General features: G+C 45.2%; 1 protein-coding gene across 1 annotated transcript; it reads right to left on the bottom strand.

Moving 5' to 3' along the window:
* Positions 1 to 9,850: 9,850 nt before the first annotated feature.
* Positions 9,851 to 22,002, bottom strand: LOC125546526. The gene is made up of 19 exons (XM_048710757.1): positions 21,853 to 22,002; positions 19,524 to 19,663; positions 19,071 to 19,113; positions 18,938 to 18,991; positions 18,757 to 18,840; positions 18,502 to 18,587; positions 18,248 to 18,328; positions 17,310 to 17,440; positions 16,814 to 16,852; positions 16,224 to 16,300; positions 16,054 to 16,144; positions 15,608 to 15,683; positions 13,702 to 13,780; positions 13,443 to 13,581; positions 12,183 to 12,365; positions 11,233 to 11,276; positions 11,027 to 11,132; positions 10,679 to 10,747; positions 9,851 to 10,132 (listed from the first exon to the last, which is right to left on the bottom strand). Exons 1-19 carry the CDS (start codon positions 21,966 to 21,968, stop codon positions 9,851 to 9,853), a joined length of 1,920 nt encoding a protein of 639 aa, XP_048566714.1. The 5' UTR covers positions 21,969 to 22,002.
* Between the last annotated feature and the right edge of the window lie 489 nt (positions 22,003 to 22,491).

The raw sequence follows: 22,491 nt of genomic DNA, 5'->3' as shown, positions 1-22,491 counted from the left end.
ATTCATAATACAGTTCTATGAATTTCAGAGAAATTCACTATGAATTTAGGTCAAATTCCCTATACAGAGGCATCTATTTTCACTTTGAGAGGAGCTCAACAAGGCAGAGAGGGACGGGCTTATAAACCGGTGTGAGCGCCCTTCGGTTGGCGAGGTGGAACTAAACTCTTACCGCAACGAGGACCAACCCTTTAGTCCATGTTGGTGGCATGAACCAGGACTAAAAGGGAGCCTTTGGTCCCGGTTCAAGCCACCAACCAGGACCAATGGTGGTGGGCCAGGAGCTAGGCCCATTGGTCCCGGTTCGTCCCACCAACCGGGACCAAAAGGTCCAGACGAACGGGGACCAATGGCCCACGTGGCCCGGCCAGCCCCCTGGGCTCACGAACCAGGTCTAATGCCCCATGGGTCCCGGTTCTGGACTAAATCGGGACTAATGGGCTGACTCGGCTTGGACCTTAGCCCCCTTTTCTACTAGTGCGACTGGATCCACCCATGAGTCTGGCGCCTCTCGCTCGACCTCGCCATGGGCCGCGACACCGCCACCTTCGTCGGCGCGCTGTACCTGCCGGAGACGCCCAATCCTCGTCCCGCGCGGGCAGCTCGAGGAGGCGCACCGCGTGCTGGAGAAGGTGCGCGGGACGCACAAGGTGGACACGGGGTTTGACCGTTTGAGGACCTCAAGGAGGAGAGCGAGGCGGCACGTTCCCGAACCTGCTGGCCGTGCGGAGCCGGCCGCAGCTCATCATTGGCACGCTGGACATCCCAGCGTTCCAGCAAGCTGTCTGGCATGAACTCCATTCTGTTCTACTCTCCGGTCATCCTCCACGGTAACAAAGGTTGTGTCGCTGTGCTCATACCAGCCGCGGTGGCATCAACGTTGTGCCGCTGCGCACCTGTGCATGGTCCATCCTTCGCCCAACGGTGCATGTGGAGCTACAACTGCACCGGATTTCTTGTGTACACAAATTCTTCCCGAGTAGAAAAAACCTCATCGTATTAGTTTTATTGTGTGGAAAATCTAACGAAACAGCTATGCAGACGATAAACATCCTGCACAATGGCCAATCCATCGTCCGCTGATATGCATGGACGCACAGATATGCTGCAAAAATCGTCGGCTGGCTGTATACCGTGTGCATAGCAGCCTTACAAAACACTAGATCTGATTTTAACCCTACCATCACCTCCCCTCGTCGAAGCACTGGGATCCCCGTGATACGTCTCCGTCGTATCTATAATTTTTGATTGTTTCAGGCCATTCTACAACTTTCATATACTTTTGACAATTATTTATACTATTTTTCGGACTAACATATTGATACAGTGCCCAGTGCCAGTTTCTATTTGTTGCATGTTTTTTGTTTCACAGAAAATCCATATCAAACGGAGTCCAAACGCGATAAAAACTTACGGAGATTTTTTTGAAATATATGTGAATTTTGGGAATTGGAATCAACGCGAGACGATGCCCGAGGGGGCCACAAGGCAGGGGGCTAGGTCCTTGTGGCCACCCCGTAAGGCGGTTGGTGCCCTTCTTCGGCCGCAAGAAAGCTAATATCCGGATAAAATTCGTGTTAAGATTTCAGCCCAATGGGAGTTAGGATCTCCGGAAATTTAAGAAACGGTGAAAGGCCAGAATCAGGGAGCGCAGAAATAGAAGGAAAGAGAGAGAGAGAGAGAGAGAGAGAGAGAGAGAGAGAGAGAGAGATCCAATCACGGAGGGGCTCCCGCCCCTCCACCGCCATGGAAGCCATGGACCAGAGGGGAAACCCTTCTCCCATCTAGGGGGAAGGTCAAGGAAGAAGAAGAAGGAGGGGGCTCTCTCCCCTCTCTCCCGGTGTCGCCGGAACTCCGCTGCGGCCATCATCGTGATGGCGATCTACACCAACAACTTCGCCGCCGTCATCACCAACTCTCTCCCCCATATGCAGCGGTGTAACACCTCTTCTCCCTGCTGTAATCTCTACTTAAACATGGTGCTCAACGATATATATTATTTCCCAATGATGTATGGCTATCCTATGATGTTTGAGTAGATCCGTTTTATCCTATGGGTTGATTGATGATCGTGATTGGTTTGAGTTGTATGTTTTATTGTTGGTGTTGTCCTATGGTGCTCTCCGTGTCACGCAAGCGTGAGGTATCCCCGCTGTAGGGTTTGCAATATGCTTATGATTCGCTTATGGTGGGTTGCTAGAGTGACAGAAGTTTAAACCCGAGTATGTAGGTTGTGTGCGTATGGGAGTAAAGAGGACTTGGTACTTTAATGCTATGGTTGGGTTTTACCTTAATGATCTTTAGTAGTTACGCATGTCTGCTAGAGTTCCAATTATAAGTGCATATGATCCAAGAAAAGAAAGTACGTTAGCTTATGCCTCTCCCTCATATAAAATTGCAATAATGATTACCGGTCTAGTTACCGATTGTGTAGGGACAAATAAATTTGTTGTGACAAAAAGTTCTCTACTAAAACTAACTTAGTTGTTCTTTTATCTAAACAGCCCCTAGTTTTTATTTACGTGCTCTTTATTATCTTGCAAACCTATCCTATCACACCTACAAAGTACTTCTAGTTTCATACTTGTTCTAGGTAAAGCGAACGTTAAGCGTGCGTAGAGTTGTATCGATGGCCAATAGAACTTGAGGGAATACTTATTCTATGTTTAGCTCCTCATTGGGTTCGACACTCTTACTTATCGAGAAAGGCTATAATTGATCCCCTATGATTATGGGTTATCACCCCGCTACCTCCTATTGTCAGAGCGACATACAGAGGGAGAGAGGCCCGATCTCGCCATGGAATATGAAGCCCACTCTTTTGAAGGACTCAACTAATAATCTTTTGTAGTTGCTGGTCAAAGGATTTGAGAAATTGACATGATGTTGTTTCACTGAATCCCTTCAATTCGTTTTGTAACACGGTAGACAGTACAGAAAAAACCCTGTTCTGGAATGTTTTGTAGCGAGCCTGCATGGACATGGTCATGCATATTGTGGTTTGCATGTTCAATAGTACTCCTACATCCAAGGTGGTGATAATAATAATAATCATAATAATCATAATCATAATAATAATAATCCATCGAATTGCCGAACCGAACCAATGGAAAACAAAAAACAAAAACGGCGACACCGTAGAAGCTTTCTTTGTTTTCTCGCAAAAATCCTTTCTTCATAGCGAAAAAAGAGTCAACTGCATCCCACTGAATAAACTTGACACGTGGGTTCAGTTTTATTATAAAATTTCAGAACGTGCACCATGGTTACCACAGTTTGGTTTTTATATTCACCCGAGGTACAAATTGGCCCTGAGTTGGGCAGGAGGAATGTGCGGGCCTGCTCTGCTTTTTTGCAAAAAGCCCCCTGTGATGAACTAAAATGTTTCCATAGCCCCCCCCTCCCCGGCGGCCGCGGACAAATTATCCAGATACCACTCCCCCCCGGCCGCCGAGCTGTCGTGGGAGGCACGCACATGCTGCTCCGCTCGTTTTGAGGAGGCAAATGACATTCTCGACGTTGATCCTGGATCAAATGTCTGGTAAACAATTCATATTGTGTTGTTTAGTTTAAGTATGGGGGAAGTGGTCCAAAGACCAAGATCATGTACTCATACCAATTGGTTAGATTATTTAGTGGCTTTGACCCGGGTGATGGTTTTGGTTCCCATGGCCATCCTTTTTGCATGGAAAGTTATTGGCTAATGACATCCAGTTATAGATAACGTACAGGTAACCTACAAATATTGAGATCATTTTACCTGTTTACACAATTCATAACAAGAGTTCACAAAATCACAAAAAACACGTTTAGTTGAGCATGTAAATTCACACGAGACACAAATACTCATTCAATTCATAGCAAAATTTAGGTGAGACCAAAGTTCACATGCACATTAAGGTTAACAACATAGTCATGTTCACTGAAGCACCTAGTTCATAACATATGAACCATGATTCAAGCATCACACGGTTTAGAAGACCATTTAACACTAAAAATAAGTTCATGCAGGTAAAGAACACGGTTCACTATGCAGGTGCATTATGGGTGACCTGAATTTCTTAATGTTGAATTCTGCTACATTCAGGTCACGTAGTGGTCCAACATTTAGATCATGCATTGTAACATCATTGAGATCCTGACCAGACATCAAGTTATCCAAGGGTTTTTCTGCAATAGAAGTTGCTCCTCCTCTTATTGTCCTGGTTTGTCCACTTGAATTCGCTTGGTATTGTTTTCTCCTTTTCCCTATTGCATTGATGCCCCCACCCCTAATAGATCATCCTTCTTTCTGATCATGTACTGTGCCCCAGCCCCAGCCCCTGCACCCACCCTTCCTCTAGCCATTGTTGTCATTAGCCTTCCCGTGCCTTGTGGAATTGATGCCCAGGCAGTAGCTACATATGAGCTTTCTTGTAGAAAAGGACCATATGTCTTGTGAGGTACTACATAGTTTCTCTCCTGTAAAAGAAAAGTTGGTGTTGTTGTATTGTAGAAATGCGATGAGTACATCATTAATGTATTTTCGAAATGGGATAAGTTAGTTACCTGCTGCCCCATGTTGTAAACCATGCTTTCAGGTACATTTGTTGCGAGGCATTATGTTCTACACATATTGTTGCCTTTGCAATCTGCAAGGTGATGCAAGGTTCACTGAAATTTATGCAAGAAATACATACCTTTGGAATTGATGAATCTTCTTCTTCTTCCTCTGCAACTTCTTAATTTTAGCTAGATTCTGCATGTACTTGGTGTGCCTTTTTTGTTGTGATCCGGCCTACCACACACGAAAAAATGCACCTAGAATGTAATTGTTTAAAGAGCAAAATGATAAGGACAATATGCTATCATTTAAAAACAAACTAATAAGGAGTACAACCTATCACATAAAAACCAAAACAGACCAATAAACCTGGATGGAGGTATTAACAAGCACAAATCTGTTCGGAAACTCGGAGGATACGCGGGTGCGGAGGAACACACCTATGCAGCCATGCTCGGCTGTCCAATTGCTCCCCAATTTGCAAAGTAGTTGGACCACGCACATGCATGCCCCCACACATTGTAAATTGAAGTTTTAATATTTGAATTTACGATATTGCATCTGAAACTTACGATTTTCTCGCTCGGCCGTACCATGTTTCAAGTAAAACTTTAAGCGATTTTTTTCGGTCACTGACACAAAAGTCATTATTTTATCTATTGCTCGTACTAAGTTTGAAAAGATGAAATTTAACATTTTTACAAAGTTTTCAAAATATATTTCAAAGTAATCTATAGAGAAAATTCAACCTAAATACATAATACAGTTCTATGAATTTCAAAGAAATTCACTATGAATTTAGGTCAAATTCCCTATACAGAGGCATCTATTTTCACTTTGAGAGGAGCTCAACAAGGCAGAGAGGGACGGGCTTATAAACCGGTGTGAGCGCCCTTCGGTTGGCGAGGTGGAACTAAACTCTGACCGCAACGAGGACCAACCCTTTAGTCCCGGTTGGTGGCATGAACCGGGACGAAAAGGGAGCCTTTGGTCCCGGTTCAAGCCACCAATCGGGACCAATGGTGGTGGGCCAGGAGCCAGGCCCATTGGTCCCGATTCGTCCCACCAACCGGGACCAAAAGGTCCAGACGAACCGGGACCAATGGCCCACGTGGCCCGGCCAGCCCCCTGGGCTCACGAACCAGGTCTAATGCCCCATGGGTCCCGGTTCTGGACTAAATCGGGACTAATGGGCTGACTCGGCTTGGACCATAGCCCCCTTTTCTACTAGTGCGACTGGATCCACCCATGAGTCTGGCGCCTCTCGCTCGACCTCGCCATGGGCCGCGACACCGCCACCTTCGTCGGCGCGCTGTACCTGCCGGAGACGCTCAATCCTCGTCCCGCGCGGGCAGCTCGAGGAGGCACATCGCGTGCTGGAGAAGGTGCGCGGGACGCACAAGGTGGACGCGGGGTTTGACCGTTCGAGGACCTCAAGGAGGAGAGCGAGGCGGCACGTTCCCGAACCTGCTGGCCGTGCGGAACCGGCCGCAGCTCATCATTGGCACGCTGGACATCCCAGCGTTCCAGCAAGCTGTCCGGCATGAACTCCATTATGTTCTACTCTCCGGTCATCCTCCACGGTAACAAAGGTTGTGCCGTTGTGCTCATACCAACCGCGGTGGCATCAACGTTGTGCCGTTGCCCACCTGTGCACGGTCCATCCTTCGCCCAACGGTGCATGTGAAGCTACAACTGCACCGGATTTCTTGTGTACACAAATTCTTCCCGAGCAGAAAAAACCTCATCGTATTAGTTTTATTGTGTGGAAAATCTAACGAAACAGCTATGCAGACGATAAACAGCCTGCACAATGGCCAATCCATCGTCCGCTGATATGCATGGACGCACAGATATGCTGCAGAAATCGTCGGCTGGCTGTTTACCGTGTGCATAGCAGCCTAACAAAACACTAGATCTGATTTTAACCCTACCATCACCTCCCCTCGTCGAAGCACTGGGATCCCCGTGATACGTCTCCGTCGTATCTATAATTTTTAATTGTTTCAGGCCATTCTACAACTTTCATATACTTTTGACAATTTTTATACTATTTTTCAGACTAACATATTGATACAGTGCCCAGTGCCAGTTTCTATTTGTTGCATGTTTTTTGTTTCACAGAAAATCCATATCAAACGGAGTCCAAACGCGATAAAAACTTACGGAGATTTTTTTGAAATATATGTGAATTTTGGGAATTGGAATCAACGCGAGACGATGCCCGAGGGGGCCACAAGGTAGGGGGCTAGGCCCTTGTGGCCACCCCGTAAGGCGGTTGGTGCCCTTCTTCGGCCGCAAGAAAGCTAATATCCGGATAAAATTCGTGTTAAGATTTCATCCCAATGGGAGTTAGGATCTCCGGAAATTTAAGAAACGGTGAAAGGCCAGAATCAGGGAGCGCAGAAATAGAAGGAAAGAGAGAGAGAGAGAGAGAGAGAGAGAGAGAGAGAGAGAGAGAGAGAGAGAGAGATCCAATCACGGAGGGGCTCGGCTGTCCAATTGCTCCCCAATTTGCAAAGTAGTTGGACCACGCACGTGCATGCCCCCGCACATTGTAAATTGAAGTTTTAATATTTGAATTTACGATATTGCATCTGAAACTTACGATTTTCTCGCTCAGCCGTACCATGTTTCAAGTAAAACTTTAAGCGATTTTTTTCGGTCACTGACACAAAAGTCATTATTTTATCTATTGCTCGTACTAAGTTTGAAAAGATGAAATTTAACATTTTTACAAAGTTTTCAAAATATATTTCAAAGTAATCTTCTTTGAAAGCGCTCGCCATGAGAAATATGAATATAAAGACAAAACTTAATTTGGAATTTTTGTTTAAATGATATAAAGTTCGAAAACGGGAAGCCCAAAAATAGCACGCACGAGGTATTCGGTGCCCCCGTGTGTGTCACAAATCCTCTCCCCAAACCTGTTAAACACTTCACACATGTTCAGGAAAATATCACATTTTCGAAAGTCATTGAAGAATACTTTAATCCTCTTTTTGGCGGATAAGAATACTTTAATCCAATAACTAATAACTAAGGGGCTATTTCTTGGTCCATTTGAAAGCCTCAAAACTGTCATCTTTAATTTCAACGTGCACGGACATGGTCATATATATTATGGCATACATGTTTGATAGTACTCTCCTAGAACCCAAGTGAATAAAAAAAATCCATTGAATTGCCCAGAAGCGAAGGAAAAGAAAAACCAAAGCGACGGCACTGTAGAAGCTTTCTTTGTTTCCCCACGATAAAATGGAGAAACATTTCTTCGTTGCAGAAAAAAAAATGGTAATCATACGCAGGTACTCCCTTCGTTCGGAATTACTCGTTTAAGAAATGAATGTATTTAGATGTATTTTAATTGTAAGAAAAAGCGTTTCCCCCGCTTTGTATTACAAAGCAACCACCGATAATCCAACGATAAATGCTGGGGCCGCAGCACAAATAAGCCCAAATAAAAATAGAGAAAAAAGAAAGAGAAACTAACGCCAACAACGGCAGATCAACGAAACGAAGACGACCAGCGACCGCTGCACCCTCCAGAGAAGTACCACCACGCTCCCAGCACTCCGAAGCGCCGCGTACCAAGCAACACCCTCAAGAAGGAGGCAACGACGACACCGCTGTTGCCCAGACTAGTCCTAGGGTTTCCCCTGGTACGTGGGGGGCAGTGGGGGGAGGGTGTACCCGACGCCCTTCAGGAAGGTCCGGCGGCACCCACAGGCGTCGCCGCGTCGGGGCCGGACGAGCCGCCAGAGATTTCTCCCAACCCAAACCCCCACCACCACCCCAGACGAATCATAGTGCACCGCCCATCACGCCGCCCACCAACATGTGCCACCACGGTCACCGAATCAACTTCGTCGTCTCCCTGAGGTCACCGACACGAGACCTGGCAGACGAGAGAAGAGCGAGTGGCCTCGGGGGCATCTGCAACATTGCCGACATGAGGGGACAGCCACCACCGCCACCGCGGAGCTGACCGAATGCACGGACAAGGGGCCTGCCAGGCGCCGAGGCCCGGCCGGACCCAAAAGGGTCCGGACAGCCCCTGCCGTCACGCTGCAACTCGCCGGCCGACGAAGCCGCCTCCGCTCGCAGACCACCGCCTCCTCGCCACCAACCAGGGAGCAGCGTCTCCGTGCACCGAGCCGCCTAGCCTAGATGTAGCCTGAAAGGGCCTAGATCTGGGCCGCCCGGGCTCCGCCGGCCACCAGCACCGCCACGTCCTCCCGCGACCAACGGCCGCGCCGCCGCACCAAGAACCCTGAGGCCCGCCACCGAGCCGCACCGCTGCTGGCCGAGCTGCAACGCCGCCATCAGGAGGCCCCCGCGCCTCCCCAAGCGCGCGCGGGGAAAGATCGGCTGGCCACCGCCGGCGCTGCGCGGGCAGGGCCCGGCGGACCTCGCCGGCGGCGCGGGCGGGGGGGGGGGGGGGGGGGGGGGGGAGGGCGGGGAGGTGAGGCCGGAGGAGAGGAGGATGCAGGGGTCCGCCCGACGCCCGCGGGGGGCGCGCGAGCGAACAGGGAGGCGCGGGAGGAGGGGGGAGGGGGAGGATACAATAAGTTTTGCTTGTGTATATATTTTAATTTTAGAAACATCCATTTTTGTGACAAGTAATTCTAAACGGGGGAGTACATGTAGAGGTCGTTCGTGCCTGTGCCACCACCGTCCTTGCACAGGGCTAGACCCAGGGATACGGATCTCCCAGGCCACGCGCGCATCAACCACTCGCCCCCGCGCACTACCGGCGACACCCTGCGTACAACCCACGCTATCCCCCTTGTGGTATGTACTGACCGCCGGAGATACGTACGCACGTCACGGCGTGGGGGCGGCCTTTGCTGTTGCTGCTACAGTAGTATTTGGGCTTATTTGAGAATCGGGCAGCAGCAGCACTTGGACGCACATGAATGACCGGGCAGCATGGGTATGCATGTTCCCCGGCCCGTCCTTTCTTTTTCCTCCCCACCCACATGCAGCTCTCCCCCTCTCTCGTAGTCACCCCGCATACAACCCACGCATCTCACGCTCATTTCTCTGCCTGCGCAGCCGTCCTCTCCAAACTATGCTATCCATGCAATGCATATTAGAGAAACTATAAAGATCACCGGACACACAACTAGATCAACATCTAGCAACATATAACGACACCAAACATAGCATAAACTTTGTACAGAAGATCAAGTTCATCACCGGACAAAAATACTAGATAGAAACTAGACCAAAAGATCAAGTTCATCACCAGACAACTACTAGATAGAAGCGAAGATAAGGGAGTGGGGGCACCGGAGACTGACATCACCACTTCTGCGCCGGTCCCTTGCCATTGCGGTCGTCCGTGCGGTTATAGCTCGTCGTCCCCACTGCGTCGGCGTTGGTCGCCCGGCAACGGGGGACGATGCAGAGCCAGAGCATCCGCCCCTGTCCACCCACGACTGGTGTAGCGCAATGCGGACGAGAAGATGGGAAGACCTTGTGGTTCCTTGGATTTTGAAGGACAACACTAACAGTTCGCCAGACCTCTCGATTCAGTATTTCAGTGGATTTGCAATGACGGACATCTCCTAGGAGGGAAGCGATCTGCATGTCATTGATGTATATTGAGAAAGACTTTAACGTCTACAATAGCTGCCATTTGTCGAGTTGAAACACCACCGTCGAAGTGGGACTCCTGTTAAGATCAACCCCGGCAACCTAGACCTCTCTTCTACGACTGCACAAAGACAATGACGCATCGGGACATGGCAATGCACTGGTGGGGATGAGATGGGTGAACGCAATGCGTGTTTGCTCGGAAGATGAGACGAGATGTTGCATGCTGCAGGTTACTACTCCAAAAGGAAGATGTTGACTCAAGAGGGCATCGGATTTGCTAAACCCTGATGATAAATTCAGGTACTTCTCGAACTGAATGAAGTTCAGCTACTAATGGTGTTGATGCTCCCTTGGCATAGTTCAAAATGTAATCACTCGCCAGGAGCCGACTGCCCCGGTTGAAAGCTTCTTCCCTTCTGTTATGGGCAAGGTTGTATATATGTTAATGGCGTCTCTGTCATGGAAGAGGGATCAATAGGAGCAGCTAGGATCCTTGTCTGATACACAAATCAAGCAGAATAAAGAAGTAACCTCAGCCCGGACAGCAAACAGCAAAATACATATTGATCCCTCATAATCACGAAGGTTCACACAATCACACTACGAAAATGCCAGAACAGAACAGATTTATAACATGGTTATATATAGATTCCTCATAACAACAGATTACCCCTCATACAACCACGGAAATTAGATCCCACACAAACTGCATCCCCCATAAGACATATACAGTAGTGGTCTTAATGTAAGACAACCCAGGAATTACAGAGTACACTGGCTAGTTATAAACATGCATGGTATAGTAGATAGACTTGGAGTGTAGAATAGATATCCTGGTCATTGATCCCTTCACTAGCCCCATCAATGGAGGCGACTGACCCCAAACAAAAAGGTGAGTGCTCCAAGACTGAAGCCAGCAGCACAGGCCAAGGCCTCGTCCCTGCGCCTCTTCTTGTGCTTCTCTATAATCTTCTGCAGTGACCGGCTTTGAAAGAGGAAAGAGAAAGATGTATGTTAATTAGGATGTATTGCACAATGGATGAATCAATGAGACGGCGATGTTCCATGTTTAATTAGTGCCTTACCGAAACTCTGCGACGAGGGGGTCGAGGTCAGGATCAACCCGTGCCTACATGCAGTTGAGTTTGAATCGTTAAAAATGGGATGGCAGCTAATGAAGGCTGAAAGTCTGGTACACAGAATTAACAACAAGACTCCAAAAACAAGTATTGCATGCATCCTGTTTGGATGAGTGGTGTTCATTGGTGATGTTTGGTATTTTCAGGTCAAAATCTGAAGCTACTAAATATAGAAGTATTAACCAACTTTGGCAGTCACTATCTACCTATCTATCTATCTATCTATCTATCTATCTATCTATCTATCTATCTATCTATCTATCTATCCATCCCAAATCTGAAAATCAAGACTCTAGAAGAACTTCAGGAATTCCAGCAATTGAAACAATATTGCTAGTTCAATCAAAATAACTATATTGCTAAGAACATGAGGAGACTCAAAGCCATCTGGCTGGTGTCTCTCTAGTAACCAGGGTTTTGGTTACCGTTCGAAATTTCGAGATTTACCACGGTTACCACATATTTCAGTCCCCCTCGGTAAATGAGAATTTCGAGCAAAAAAATTGAAAATTTTCATTTTTTTTGAATTCAAATGCTCAATGTATAGTAAAGTATGGCAGCACCTGATAGCACGCGCATAGACAATGTTCCACTGAGCTAGTAGCTCTTTTATGATAAATATAAGTCAAGTGCTATCTATATCTGTTTTTGAAAGAATTTGAATTCAAAATTCAATTATAAATTTCATTCGAAATTCGTTTCAAATTTCGTGGTAACCGTGGTAACCACGTTTACCGGTCTCCCTCGGTATAAATGCACCATTCGGTAACCAAAGCCTTGCTAGTAACAGAAGAATAGATTCGACTAATCACGCAACGCAGCATGTCAGAATGAATCGGTTGCATTGCATCAATCAAGACTCGGACGGGGGCAGAAGATCGAGATGGGGAGCGAACCGGAGCACGAGAAGAGGAGAAACCCCGCTGGACGGCGGCGGGGATCCTCTGCTTCAGGTTCGCGGCCATGATGCGCAGGGCCATAGCCATACTTCCACCAACCAGGGGGATCGCGACGAGCAAGACGGCGGCGGCTAGGGTTCCAGGCGGTTCGGAGCTCTCGGCGAGATGCGTTTCTTTCGCCTAACAGAAGAGAGCGAGGGTAAAAAAGCTGAGCCCTGAGCGGTAGGGTTTGCAGAGGGGTTAGGGTCGATCACGGGCACGGAGTCCCTGGCGTGCACGAGATCGATTCGGAGCGGGGCGACGGCCGGGGTCGTCTCGGTCGAAGGTGGAACAAAGTGGTGTGGGGCTTGTTGTCAGCGGCACAGAAGCCAGGGAGGGAGGTCGTTGATCCTTCCTCAAATCGGACGATGGGGACATGTTCCTGGTCGTTGATCCTTCCTTATCCGCTGCTTGCTGTATGGGATGCTAAGGTGGCAATAAACAGAAGCTAAAGGAAGAAAAGCAATAAAACTAATTCACTTGCTTCTTGGGATCGATAAATGGCTTTTTTTCATTTGGGACTGCCCTCTTCCAAGAGATGCGATCCTGGATCAATGTGGCATGCTTTCTTGTTCGATAATGTTGCCGGCTTCAGTAGTCGTTCTGTCTTCCGATGTGCAAGGGTTCCTTGTCTTTGTGGAGTCAGAGCAGCTGCGGAGGAGATGCCTAGGCTTGACGATGACACGAGATGGGTGTTCGGCTGCAGGGCTTGTGCTGGCTCAACGCTTTCTCCTGCAAGCCTCGTCGCCAGAGTGGCTGGGACGGCATGGGTTCCGATGTCTGTTTCAGCATTGATGACGTTGCTGGCTCGCGGAGGAGTGATGGCGTTGACTTGCTGACAACCTCAACGGTGCTTTTTTTTTCTTGATTTGTGTGTGTGTCTTTGCGAGCATGAACACATGGGGGCGGCTGTTGTGAAAAATCAACCGGGCAACCCTATTCCTTTTTCAGTGAATCAAGTATTCGCTATCGTATGGGTCCGACTTTCAAGAGAGAAAAAAGAAGTCAAACCACCTGAGACTTTTGACAGTTGAAGAACTATTTCTAGAACATTTAACAGCTGTGTACAATAGCATTGTATTTCGAGGTACAGTTCGTCTCAGCACATGATTGTCCTTACCAAAGCAGTTGATCAACTAATCTAACGCCCACAATAACTATAATTTTGTGGGGTTTCCCGACTCCAGTAAGTATCGTAACAACCTACAATTACAATACTTTGTCGATAGGCCTCAACTCCCTGGGTAAATTGTCATAGTTGCCCGGAACAAAGTCAAACTCAAGGACGCGCTCCTTTCCATCAGCGCCCATCTCATGTTGTTTCAACACCTTACAATCTTGATCAAGTGTTTGGCATCTGCATTAAGATAGGAAATAATCTTATCAGTACAACATTAATCAGAATATTTGTAAACAAAACATATTGGTTTAGTTCATGATACTACTAGCGGTAGAATCATATATATGTGACATAGACTGCAAACTGGGCTCTTTGAAATCCTCAACACCAATTCCCAATCCATACGATCTCGTACCTTTCAAATGATCATTTTCAACTGCAAATAGGAAGTATTGTTAAGAAAGTAGATGAAAGCTTGAAAGAACACCAACATGTCTACTACAAATAACTAGCTACTGATAATTCATCGTGATATGTTCATGTATTTGGCCAAACACCTCTCCTGACCCAGTGCCGCCGCCGCAAGGCCTCCACTCCCTGCCCCCCCTCCCCCCCCCCCCCCCCCCCCCCCCCCCCCCCCCCCACATCCCGCATTGCCGCCGTTAGAGGGCCTGCCAGCTAAGCCCACGCGTTCCATAGGGAAGGTGGCGGCGGAGCGTTTCCTCTGTGCACGCTTCTTGGAGTTTCGCCTCTGTGCACGTCTGCTACCTGTGGTGTCTTTTGTGGCGATGCTGCATTGTCGGTCATCCCGGTGACCATGGTAGGCGGCAGCGAGGCGGATGGATTGTGTGGTGGTCCCTATGTGGCGACGACGCGGTTGTTGTGCAGGGGTGTGCAGGCTGGCTTTGGTCGGCCGCGTGAGGGTGTTTGTCATGTCTGCTTCGAGTGCAAGCTCTCGGCGGTGAAGACGCCTACGGGTGTCGTTCCCCTTCTTGAAGGCACTGACGTGGTGTTCTTCGACCCACTTCATCCTCGGATCTCGTTCTTTGGGCGAAAGCCTAGACCCATCTAGGTCGGGCAACGATGTCGTGCCAGCGCGGTTTCCCCCTTTGGGGCGTTGCTTTGAAGACCAGTGATCCTACCCCGCGCTTCCCTTGGGCTGGACATGCATGGCATCACGGTTGGCAAGTGCCCAACTGATAATGCAAGTGGTCGATGTTGCGACTTGGGTGGTGACAACGATGATGGCGTGCGGAGCTGGGTCACGGCTTGTCCTTCTAATGTCGATGGTCCGGTTCGCCAATGAGTGTGCCTATGCTTGTTTCTCATAGCGACAGAGAAGTTGGAGCTGTGTGTGGTGGGGCCATGCGGCATCGATGACCCCTTGAGGGTGGTTTGAGCAGATGGTGCTCTACGGAGGTTGCGCTGGGTTAGGTCGGTGTGAGGCATGCAACTTTCTCCCGTGAAGCACATCAGCGAAATCGGAGCTGCTGATCCTCGACTCTTCTGTCAATTATTTGGCTTGTTTGTTTTGAAGGGGTGTTGACGGGTTGTCTTCGGCGAAGTCGGAGTTGCCTGCTCGGGGAAAGGTGATGACAATGACAATACATGCAGTCTCAACGGTGTCCTCTTCTCGGCGGTGTGTGTGGTCTTGTTGTTGCCAGGTCAGCCGGGTGCCCTTTATTGAGGGCGTGTTGTAACGGTTTTCACTCGGGTTTCCATAAACTAACCGGGCAACTCTATCTAATGAATCTGGCCTAAGGGACCGCATTTCAAAACAATAATATTATTGTTAATGTATTGTGTCTTCATGGTCTACTTAGAAATCATTAATTTACAATTCTACTTGTTGAACAAAAACTATAAAATGAGTTAAAGGCCAGCATCAAACATCTTGCATCAATTCTTGAGCACTCGGTTCACAATATATAGGAAAACTAAGGTACTTAGTATAAGCAAGATATTTAGGGCTGAATGTATTTCGAAAATTCTGCTATAAATATGGAAACATTGGAATTTTGTTGAATAAATGATAGAGTTGAATTAGATAATATATTATGGCCACATGAACATAGAGAAGCTCCGGAGCAGTTTTTTATGTAGCAGCCTATAATAAAATACTCTCTTTGTATCAAAATATAAGATGTTTTTTGACACTCCCTTTCTATCAAAAAACGTCTTACATTTTGATACAGAGGGAGTAGGCTATAACAAGGTTGTGCCTGCAAATAAAATTATTTCAAGGAATTGAAGGGTTGCAAACCTGTGACACTACATGTAAAGAAGGGTGGAAACTTATATGCCAATGCTGCAGAAGACTTGGAGGGGCCTAACTTCCCCTGGTAAGAAAATAACAATGATGATTCTTAAATAAAACAAGACATGAATAGACAACTCCAAATTTAGTACAGACTATATAACTGGAGAAAACGTTTGAAGGAAGGGAAAACATGTAAGTTATAAATCTCCTACAGGGTGAGTTCTCCTAAATATTGCCACCGCGTTGACTACTAGACAAAAACATTTTTCAATGAATTCTTAATTTTACAGGAATTTCAAAATAACTTCTAGTGAAATAGTTCAGTTCCTGCGGGATTCAGTAAGAAATATGCAATACTCCAAAACAAACCATCAAGGCAGGAAATGCATATGAAGCATTGGTTGCCAGGATACAGTGTCATAAAGGAAAATAACTGAGGTGCAGCTGACCTTTACAAGTAAATCAGTATTAAGTTGCCAACTTGCAGCTACCTGAAATGAGGAATTGCCAACATCGTCTGTTGGTTTGTCTTTATCCACCCTATAGTTCACACAAAATGGAGTTATAGTAAACTGAATCGGTCACAAGACTGACAAATATGTCTTCTTTTAAGGTATACCTTGTGGCTAGCTCAAGTCCAAGATCAATGTAGTTTAAAGTTCCAAAAATATCATGTTCACCCCAATACTTTAGATCCTGATATCATATCCAGATTGTTGGTTAAAATGAAATATCTAAATAAGACAATTTCGTCTTTGAACTTATTTAGGACAAAATTCTTTCTGCTAAGTGTCGCTCCTGTAATCACTGGATGCTTATGATTTCTCCTAATTTCGTAATTTTAGACACTAATCCCAAATTGGATTTTATTCTCCTAGAATTCCAAATGATGTGATATCTGTTTTAAATGCTCATAATAAAATTTTAATGCATGCATTAAACATTATTATTAGAAGAAATGAAATATAATATACCCCCAGATTAAATACTGAAATCTATCAAAAAGTTCTGCTAAAATCTTTCAAGAAAAATGTTTTCCTAAAAGATCAAATAGAGGACAAATAAACCAATCCCCAAGGGCTAGCAGTATGAAACTGCTTGAGTAAATTACTAATTACTAAGTAGGATAAAGGAGATATCTTTTAAATTTCGATTCTAGTTGCAGGGGGGAACTCTAGGTATCAAGAAATGAAATGCAATTGCACTTACCTTTCCAGAAATATGGTGTTGATAGAATGATGCAACCAGCTGCACATCAAGGAAAAGGAAATGCCATTGCGTGAGAATAATTACATGTAAATTTTATTGCGTATGAGATTTGATGAAGGGAAAACCACATGTAAGATATCAAGGTTCTCCTTTAGCATAGGAACTCTGTTTCGCTGTGATTGATCATTGGATTCCTTATTTGTGAGTCAAAATCCAAGAATTTGACAAAGAAGTGCATACTGTAGAAGTAATACTTTATCAAAATTACAAACTGAGAATGGAATAGTTCAATAATTTTTCCAAAGAATAATCATGTTCACAATTCAGCAGTATTAATTATTTCAAAATAGGAGCATCTTAATTATATGCATCACTGCATCAGATACACATCATGGCTGCCAGTCTGTTTATAATCCTGTCAAACTACTAAGACGTTGCAAGCTAACAAATGATATGAATCTTTCTTGTCAAATAATAAGAAATAAATATAACAAACCCGTGAACTTCTAACGAGCTCTAGTGCAAAAGTAAATGAAGGGCTGAGTGGGCTAGTTGAGCCCACACCATAACCGATTGCACAATTCCAGTTCTTCAAGTCTATAAAAGGCACATGATGCTTGCTTCCACCTGTTTGGAGAAAATCAAAAATGCTTTCGTCAGTGACACAAAATAAAATGCTGCAAAGTGTAAATATGACATCTATATCCTGATCATCTTTACGTAAGATAAATCACATGACTCCTGAAAGGAAAATGCTTGCAATAATAAATATATGACATGTCAACAGAACATTAAATTTGATGCAGTGCAAATTACAATAACCTAGAATTGCAACTTGTTAATACTCCCTCCGTCCCATAATGTAAGACCATAGATTGCAAAATGGTCTTACATTATGGGACGGAGGGAGTACGTAGCATGGAAATCCTGTAATTTTATAAAAATAAAAGGTCTCGAAGTGCACAAACTTGTGGATACATGTACTTGACTAGTTGCCCATTTATTTCTTTAAATTCCTTGAGTATAAAATACACAGTAGGTTCTACTAATATCCTAGTTAGAAATCTACTGCAGAGAAAAATCAAATGATATGACATCATGTTGTTTATCTTTTGCACTTAGCTTCCCAATAAATTATGAACAACATGCTATTGTGTTTTACAGAAAAAATGAAATTTGCAGCGTATAAATCCTTATAACATTAAAAAAAACTTTTCCAAATCACTCTTGTATGGTATGCACCTTATTTATGGTCATTTCTAAGTCGAGTAAAACATTGTAAACATAAAGCCTCAAAAATGTAAAGGAGCATTTTCCATGTGGACACAGAAGAGTATCAGACATTCAAATAAAAAAGGATATGCAAGAGAGCCTCAAAATCTTTGGCCTAGCATATATTGCTTTGACAATCAGTGAAAGTTCAGTAACACAAACCTAGCGGTTTGTATTGTACGCCTGCACTTAAATTCCCTTTTCTCCCAGCCAACCATGCACCGTAGGGTACCTCACCAGGCGCTACAAACAAAAGTAATATAAGCATACCATGACATAATGGAATGCAGGTATTGTTTTATTAGAGAATAACATAAGTAAATAGATTCAAAATTGATAGAAATACGTGGAACATAATATTTTGACTCTGTAATTATAATTCAATACTCCAACTGGAACTATAAGTAATAACATACAAGGAAATGGGACGAAGGAGGCCCCAATTGATAGATTCTCTGAACCATATCTTAAACCCATGACACCATAATCTTCTGAGCATGCTCTGCAAAACAGAAGAATACAATTCGCCGTGTTAATAATCATATTTTCAAATCAAGAAAGACAACATCTTGTACTTGGTCATGGAAATGTCTCATCAAGATGTTTGTGGGAAGCTATGTACAACTAAATGGATGATTAACAGCCACAGTCAAGATATACAACCGATCGACCTGTTTGCCATATTCAAAGGGAACGTCCCAAACGCGCCAATACCATACTTCGGATAGTAAACGCTTGAAGACAGCCGCATTGTGCTGGAAAATGCAAGTTATAGGCCGAATCAGTACAATTTCTGCACCTTGCATAACAGAATTAATCACAACTGTTCATGACTAACAAGAGATCACTTACGGTTTCAAAGTTGACACAAGTAAGTCCACAAATGTATGGGGGTCGTTCAAATCCCTACAAAAAATTATGTCATAACAAGTAGTATGCATTAAAGATTAGGGAGTATAGCAATGGTAAACTATGCAGTAAGCACCTCTGCCATCGAAAGTGAGCTTCCCCCCCATTTGTCGACATCTAATGAATTAAGTCAGGAAAAACAACTTTTCTTGCAGGAAAAGAGACGAGTCCTGAAACAGAGCAGCTACATATATATCATAGTTTTAAATAGCCGGCTATAACTCCGCAATAGCCCGCTATAACCTTTTCAGCAGGGTGCCGCTAAATGGTCGCCTTCATAAATAACCCGCTATAGCCCGCTATAGCTGATTTGGAGGCCCGCCGCTATTTTTCATAGCCCGCCATTTAAAACATCGATATATATATAGAAAAAACAAAAGGATTATATACATAAGTCGAGAAACTCGTTTTTACACCAAGCTTCAACAGCAACCATATATACTACTGAAACACAATCAGATGGTCATGAACCGGACAGAGCCAAATAAAACAAAAGGCGGCAACTGTATATATTTGCTTGATGGATACGTTGCATTCAGATCAGCATGAGAATCTCCCAACTGCTTCAACACAATATGCGCGTCCACACCCCCAGAATGGAAATAGTCATCAAAGAGGCTGCGTCGCGCGAGCTTCCCGAACATGAGCTCATATGCCGGGACCAACATCCTGCATGATTGATTAGGTACTTGAGCGCACATACACGAATCAAGAGCAACAGCAATATATATAATGTTGAGAGTAGTGGACATATCGCATCTTAACTGCAGAAGGATCACTTCCGGCACACAGATACCCAAGGAGCATGGAGGCACCTATCACATATGCATATGTCTACTCCCTCTGTCCCACAATATAAGATGTTTTTGCAAGCTAAAACAGCTTGCAAAAACGTCTTATATTGTGGGACGGAGGGAGCGCATCTGAACTAGCTGGATCGAGGTTGGACAAATGAAAGGCAATCCTTCCGCAGAAGAGCGGTAGATTGTCATGTCAGATGTCTGAATGAAAGCTAACTCTGGAGAAGAGGTCTTGAGAGGCAGATTGTCAGGATGTGATTCTTTCAGTTCGTCAGTCAGCAGCTCTTGTTTTCTTCTTCAGTTAAAACGAAACCATCAGACAGTCCACAGCGAAGCAGGAGATGTGAACGGCTCAGATGGGCCAAGCGCGAGAAGGAGATCTTTATCAATTTCAACTTTCAGCTAAACTGGTGTTCAACTGCTAATCGCCGGTTAAACTCAATGCCATAGTTTTCCTCAATCCCCGAAAATGTTGGGCAGGACCATGGTCCAGCCGAACCTACACTCGAAGCCATTGATTCCTGGACACTGTTCCTATGGATCTGTGCATGGTTGATTAAACAAGTCATGGCGGAAGAGTTTGCATGGTAAAGAATGCATGGCGCGAACTGTTGAAGGGAGTTGACGGGTGTGGTCATGCATGGGGCGAGTAGTTTACTCTAGGTTATGAGCCAAACATCACTAAGCAAGCCTACTCAATTCTTATACAATAGGCAATATAATAGTCAGACTCCAACGGGCATGGAAATGTTGTCTTCATGCATATCAACACTGTTCACTATTTGTTTATTTGTTTGATATGCGTGATAGCTCTCTCCCCAAGAGTAGCAATGAGTAGGCTATGGCTGACAAAACGAAGCCTAGTGCCTTCAGTTTATATGATGGTGCCCGAAAAGAATGATAAAAGTAAGTATATTTCTTGTTGTCATAATAATTTTTGTGTTTTTTTGTGTGTGATTACACAGTTTGCAAAGACTATTCTCACCTACTCCATCTCATGCAGGAACTTTATGAGTAAACATTTGCAAGCTTATCTAAAAAACCACATGCTCACTTCGCATTTTCTGAAACTGGGAGGTCTGACATATCTGGCTATGTTATGAAAATCAAGGCCTCCTTTGGTTCATAGGATAGAAATGTTGTAGGAATAGGAAAATCATAGGAAGTGAGATGACATGCATCTCAATTCCTATAGAGAAAGAGATGTCATTTGATGCATAGGATAGGAATTTTTCCATTGAGTCTTAGCTAATGTTTTTTCCTCCAAAATGTGAAGGATTGAGTCCTATCCTATATAGGAATAGGAATCCATTCCTACAAACCAAAGGGTCTCAAAGGAAATTTTCCTATGCAAATCCTATCCTATAGAAATCCTATGACATTCCTACAAACCAAAGAAGGCCCAAGTGTTTTTATGTCAGTCAATGCATATGTTAAATTATTCAGATAAGACATCTATGAATTTATAAAAAATAAACAGTACTACCATGGATGAAACAGGCAACGGTTTTTTTATTCATGGGGCATTGGCTCAAGCGCTGAAATGCCTAGAGAGGTGTGCCAGCCCATCAATACGAAGAAAACAAAACTAGCCTGCGCAGGCCTAGGGTGTGCCAGCCCATCAGTATAAGCAAAGACATTAACGCAGGCCTCGAGCTGTTTAAGCCTTAATCGATTGTTTTGAATTCAAAAGGCACACGTATCCACATGCAGAAGGCTGGAGAATCGTACCGCGTGGACTATGGGTTCGGTCGAACCATGGTCCTGAATCACGCCTCTCCTCAATCCCCATGGTTTCAAATGCCAAAACTTAGCTTCTATCTAGTTTCTCTCCAGCCCACTGTTTGTATAGCTTAGAGCATCTCTAGCAGACCCCACCAAATCCCAGTTCATTCAATCCCCAATTTCCCTGCGATTTGTGCTATGAAATCGACATACATCATCAGTTGGTGAGGTGGTGTTCCTCCTCTCGGAGGCGCAAGCGATAGGAATCAAGAGGGGGAAGTACTAATTGATAATCAAAACGATATTTCAAGAAAGAGAGGAGGCGACGGCGACCTGGTGCGGGCGGCCAAGGGAGGGAAGTCGAAGACGGGCGGCACTAGCACCTGCGGGTCCTGCTTTGGCTTCTCCGGCGCCGGCTGCAGCTGCAGCTGCGGCTTCTTAGCCCCCATCTCCTGCTGGATGTCTGGATCCTGCCTACCCTCCTCCAAAAGCACCTCGCCGCAGATAAAGATCAAGCCTTTTCGCCAATTATTTCGACGAACCTTATGAGGGTCTCAAGGTGCGGCGGGGACTGTATCCTTTCTTCTTGCTAAACAAGAAGAAGAGTACTACTACTAACCATGGGCCGATCTATGCGGGCCTCGTGGTTATGTTTTTGTGTTTCATTAGGTAAAGGGCCCCCGGGCTTACGGCGAGACCTAAACGGACAAAAAAAATATTCGTTTTTAGTTCGTTTGGATGGCTAGATGGACATGGCCTTGTCCACCATTTCCTAGTCCGCCATGTTCGTTTTTCTATTAACTAGATGATACCCCCGCGCGTTGCTGCGGGACTTTGTGGTTTCCATTAACATATTCCAAGAAAAGCATATATTGTACGAATGAATATTAAATATAGCTTGAACTGTTGAACAATATGTTTATATTTTAAATGCTAATTTTGGAGGCCCAATGGAATATTGATATTTACATT

This window comes from Triticum urartu, chromosome 3 (genome assembly GCF_003073215.2).
Source record: "Triticum urartu cultivar G1812 chromosome 3, Tu2.1, whole genome shotgun sequence".
Classification (NCBI taxonomy): Eukaryota; Viridiplantae; Streptophyta; class Magnoliopsida; order Poales; family Poaceae; genus Triticum; species Triticum urartu.
Note: the sequence above shows the minus strand (reverse complement) of the source record. Positions and strands in the feature narration are given on the sequence as shown.

Excerpts from the sequence above, each read along its gene's own strand:
- LOC125546526 (XM_048710757.1), bottom strand. The coding sequence starts at position 21,968 with ATGGGGGCTAAGAAGCCGCAGCTGCAGCTGCAGCCGGCGCCGGAGAAG. Across the intron at positions 19,114-19,523 it reads TCATGCTGATCTGAATGCAA|AGATGTCGACAAATGGGGGG; the intron begins CGTATCCATCAA and ends ACTTAATTCATT. Across the intron at positions 13,582-13,701 it reads TTCAAAGAGCCCAGTTTGCA|ATGCCAAACACTTGATCAAG; the intron begins GTCTATGTCACA and ends ATCTTAATGCAG.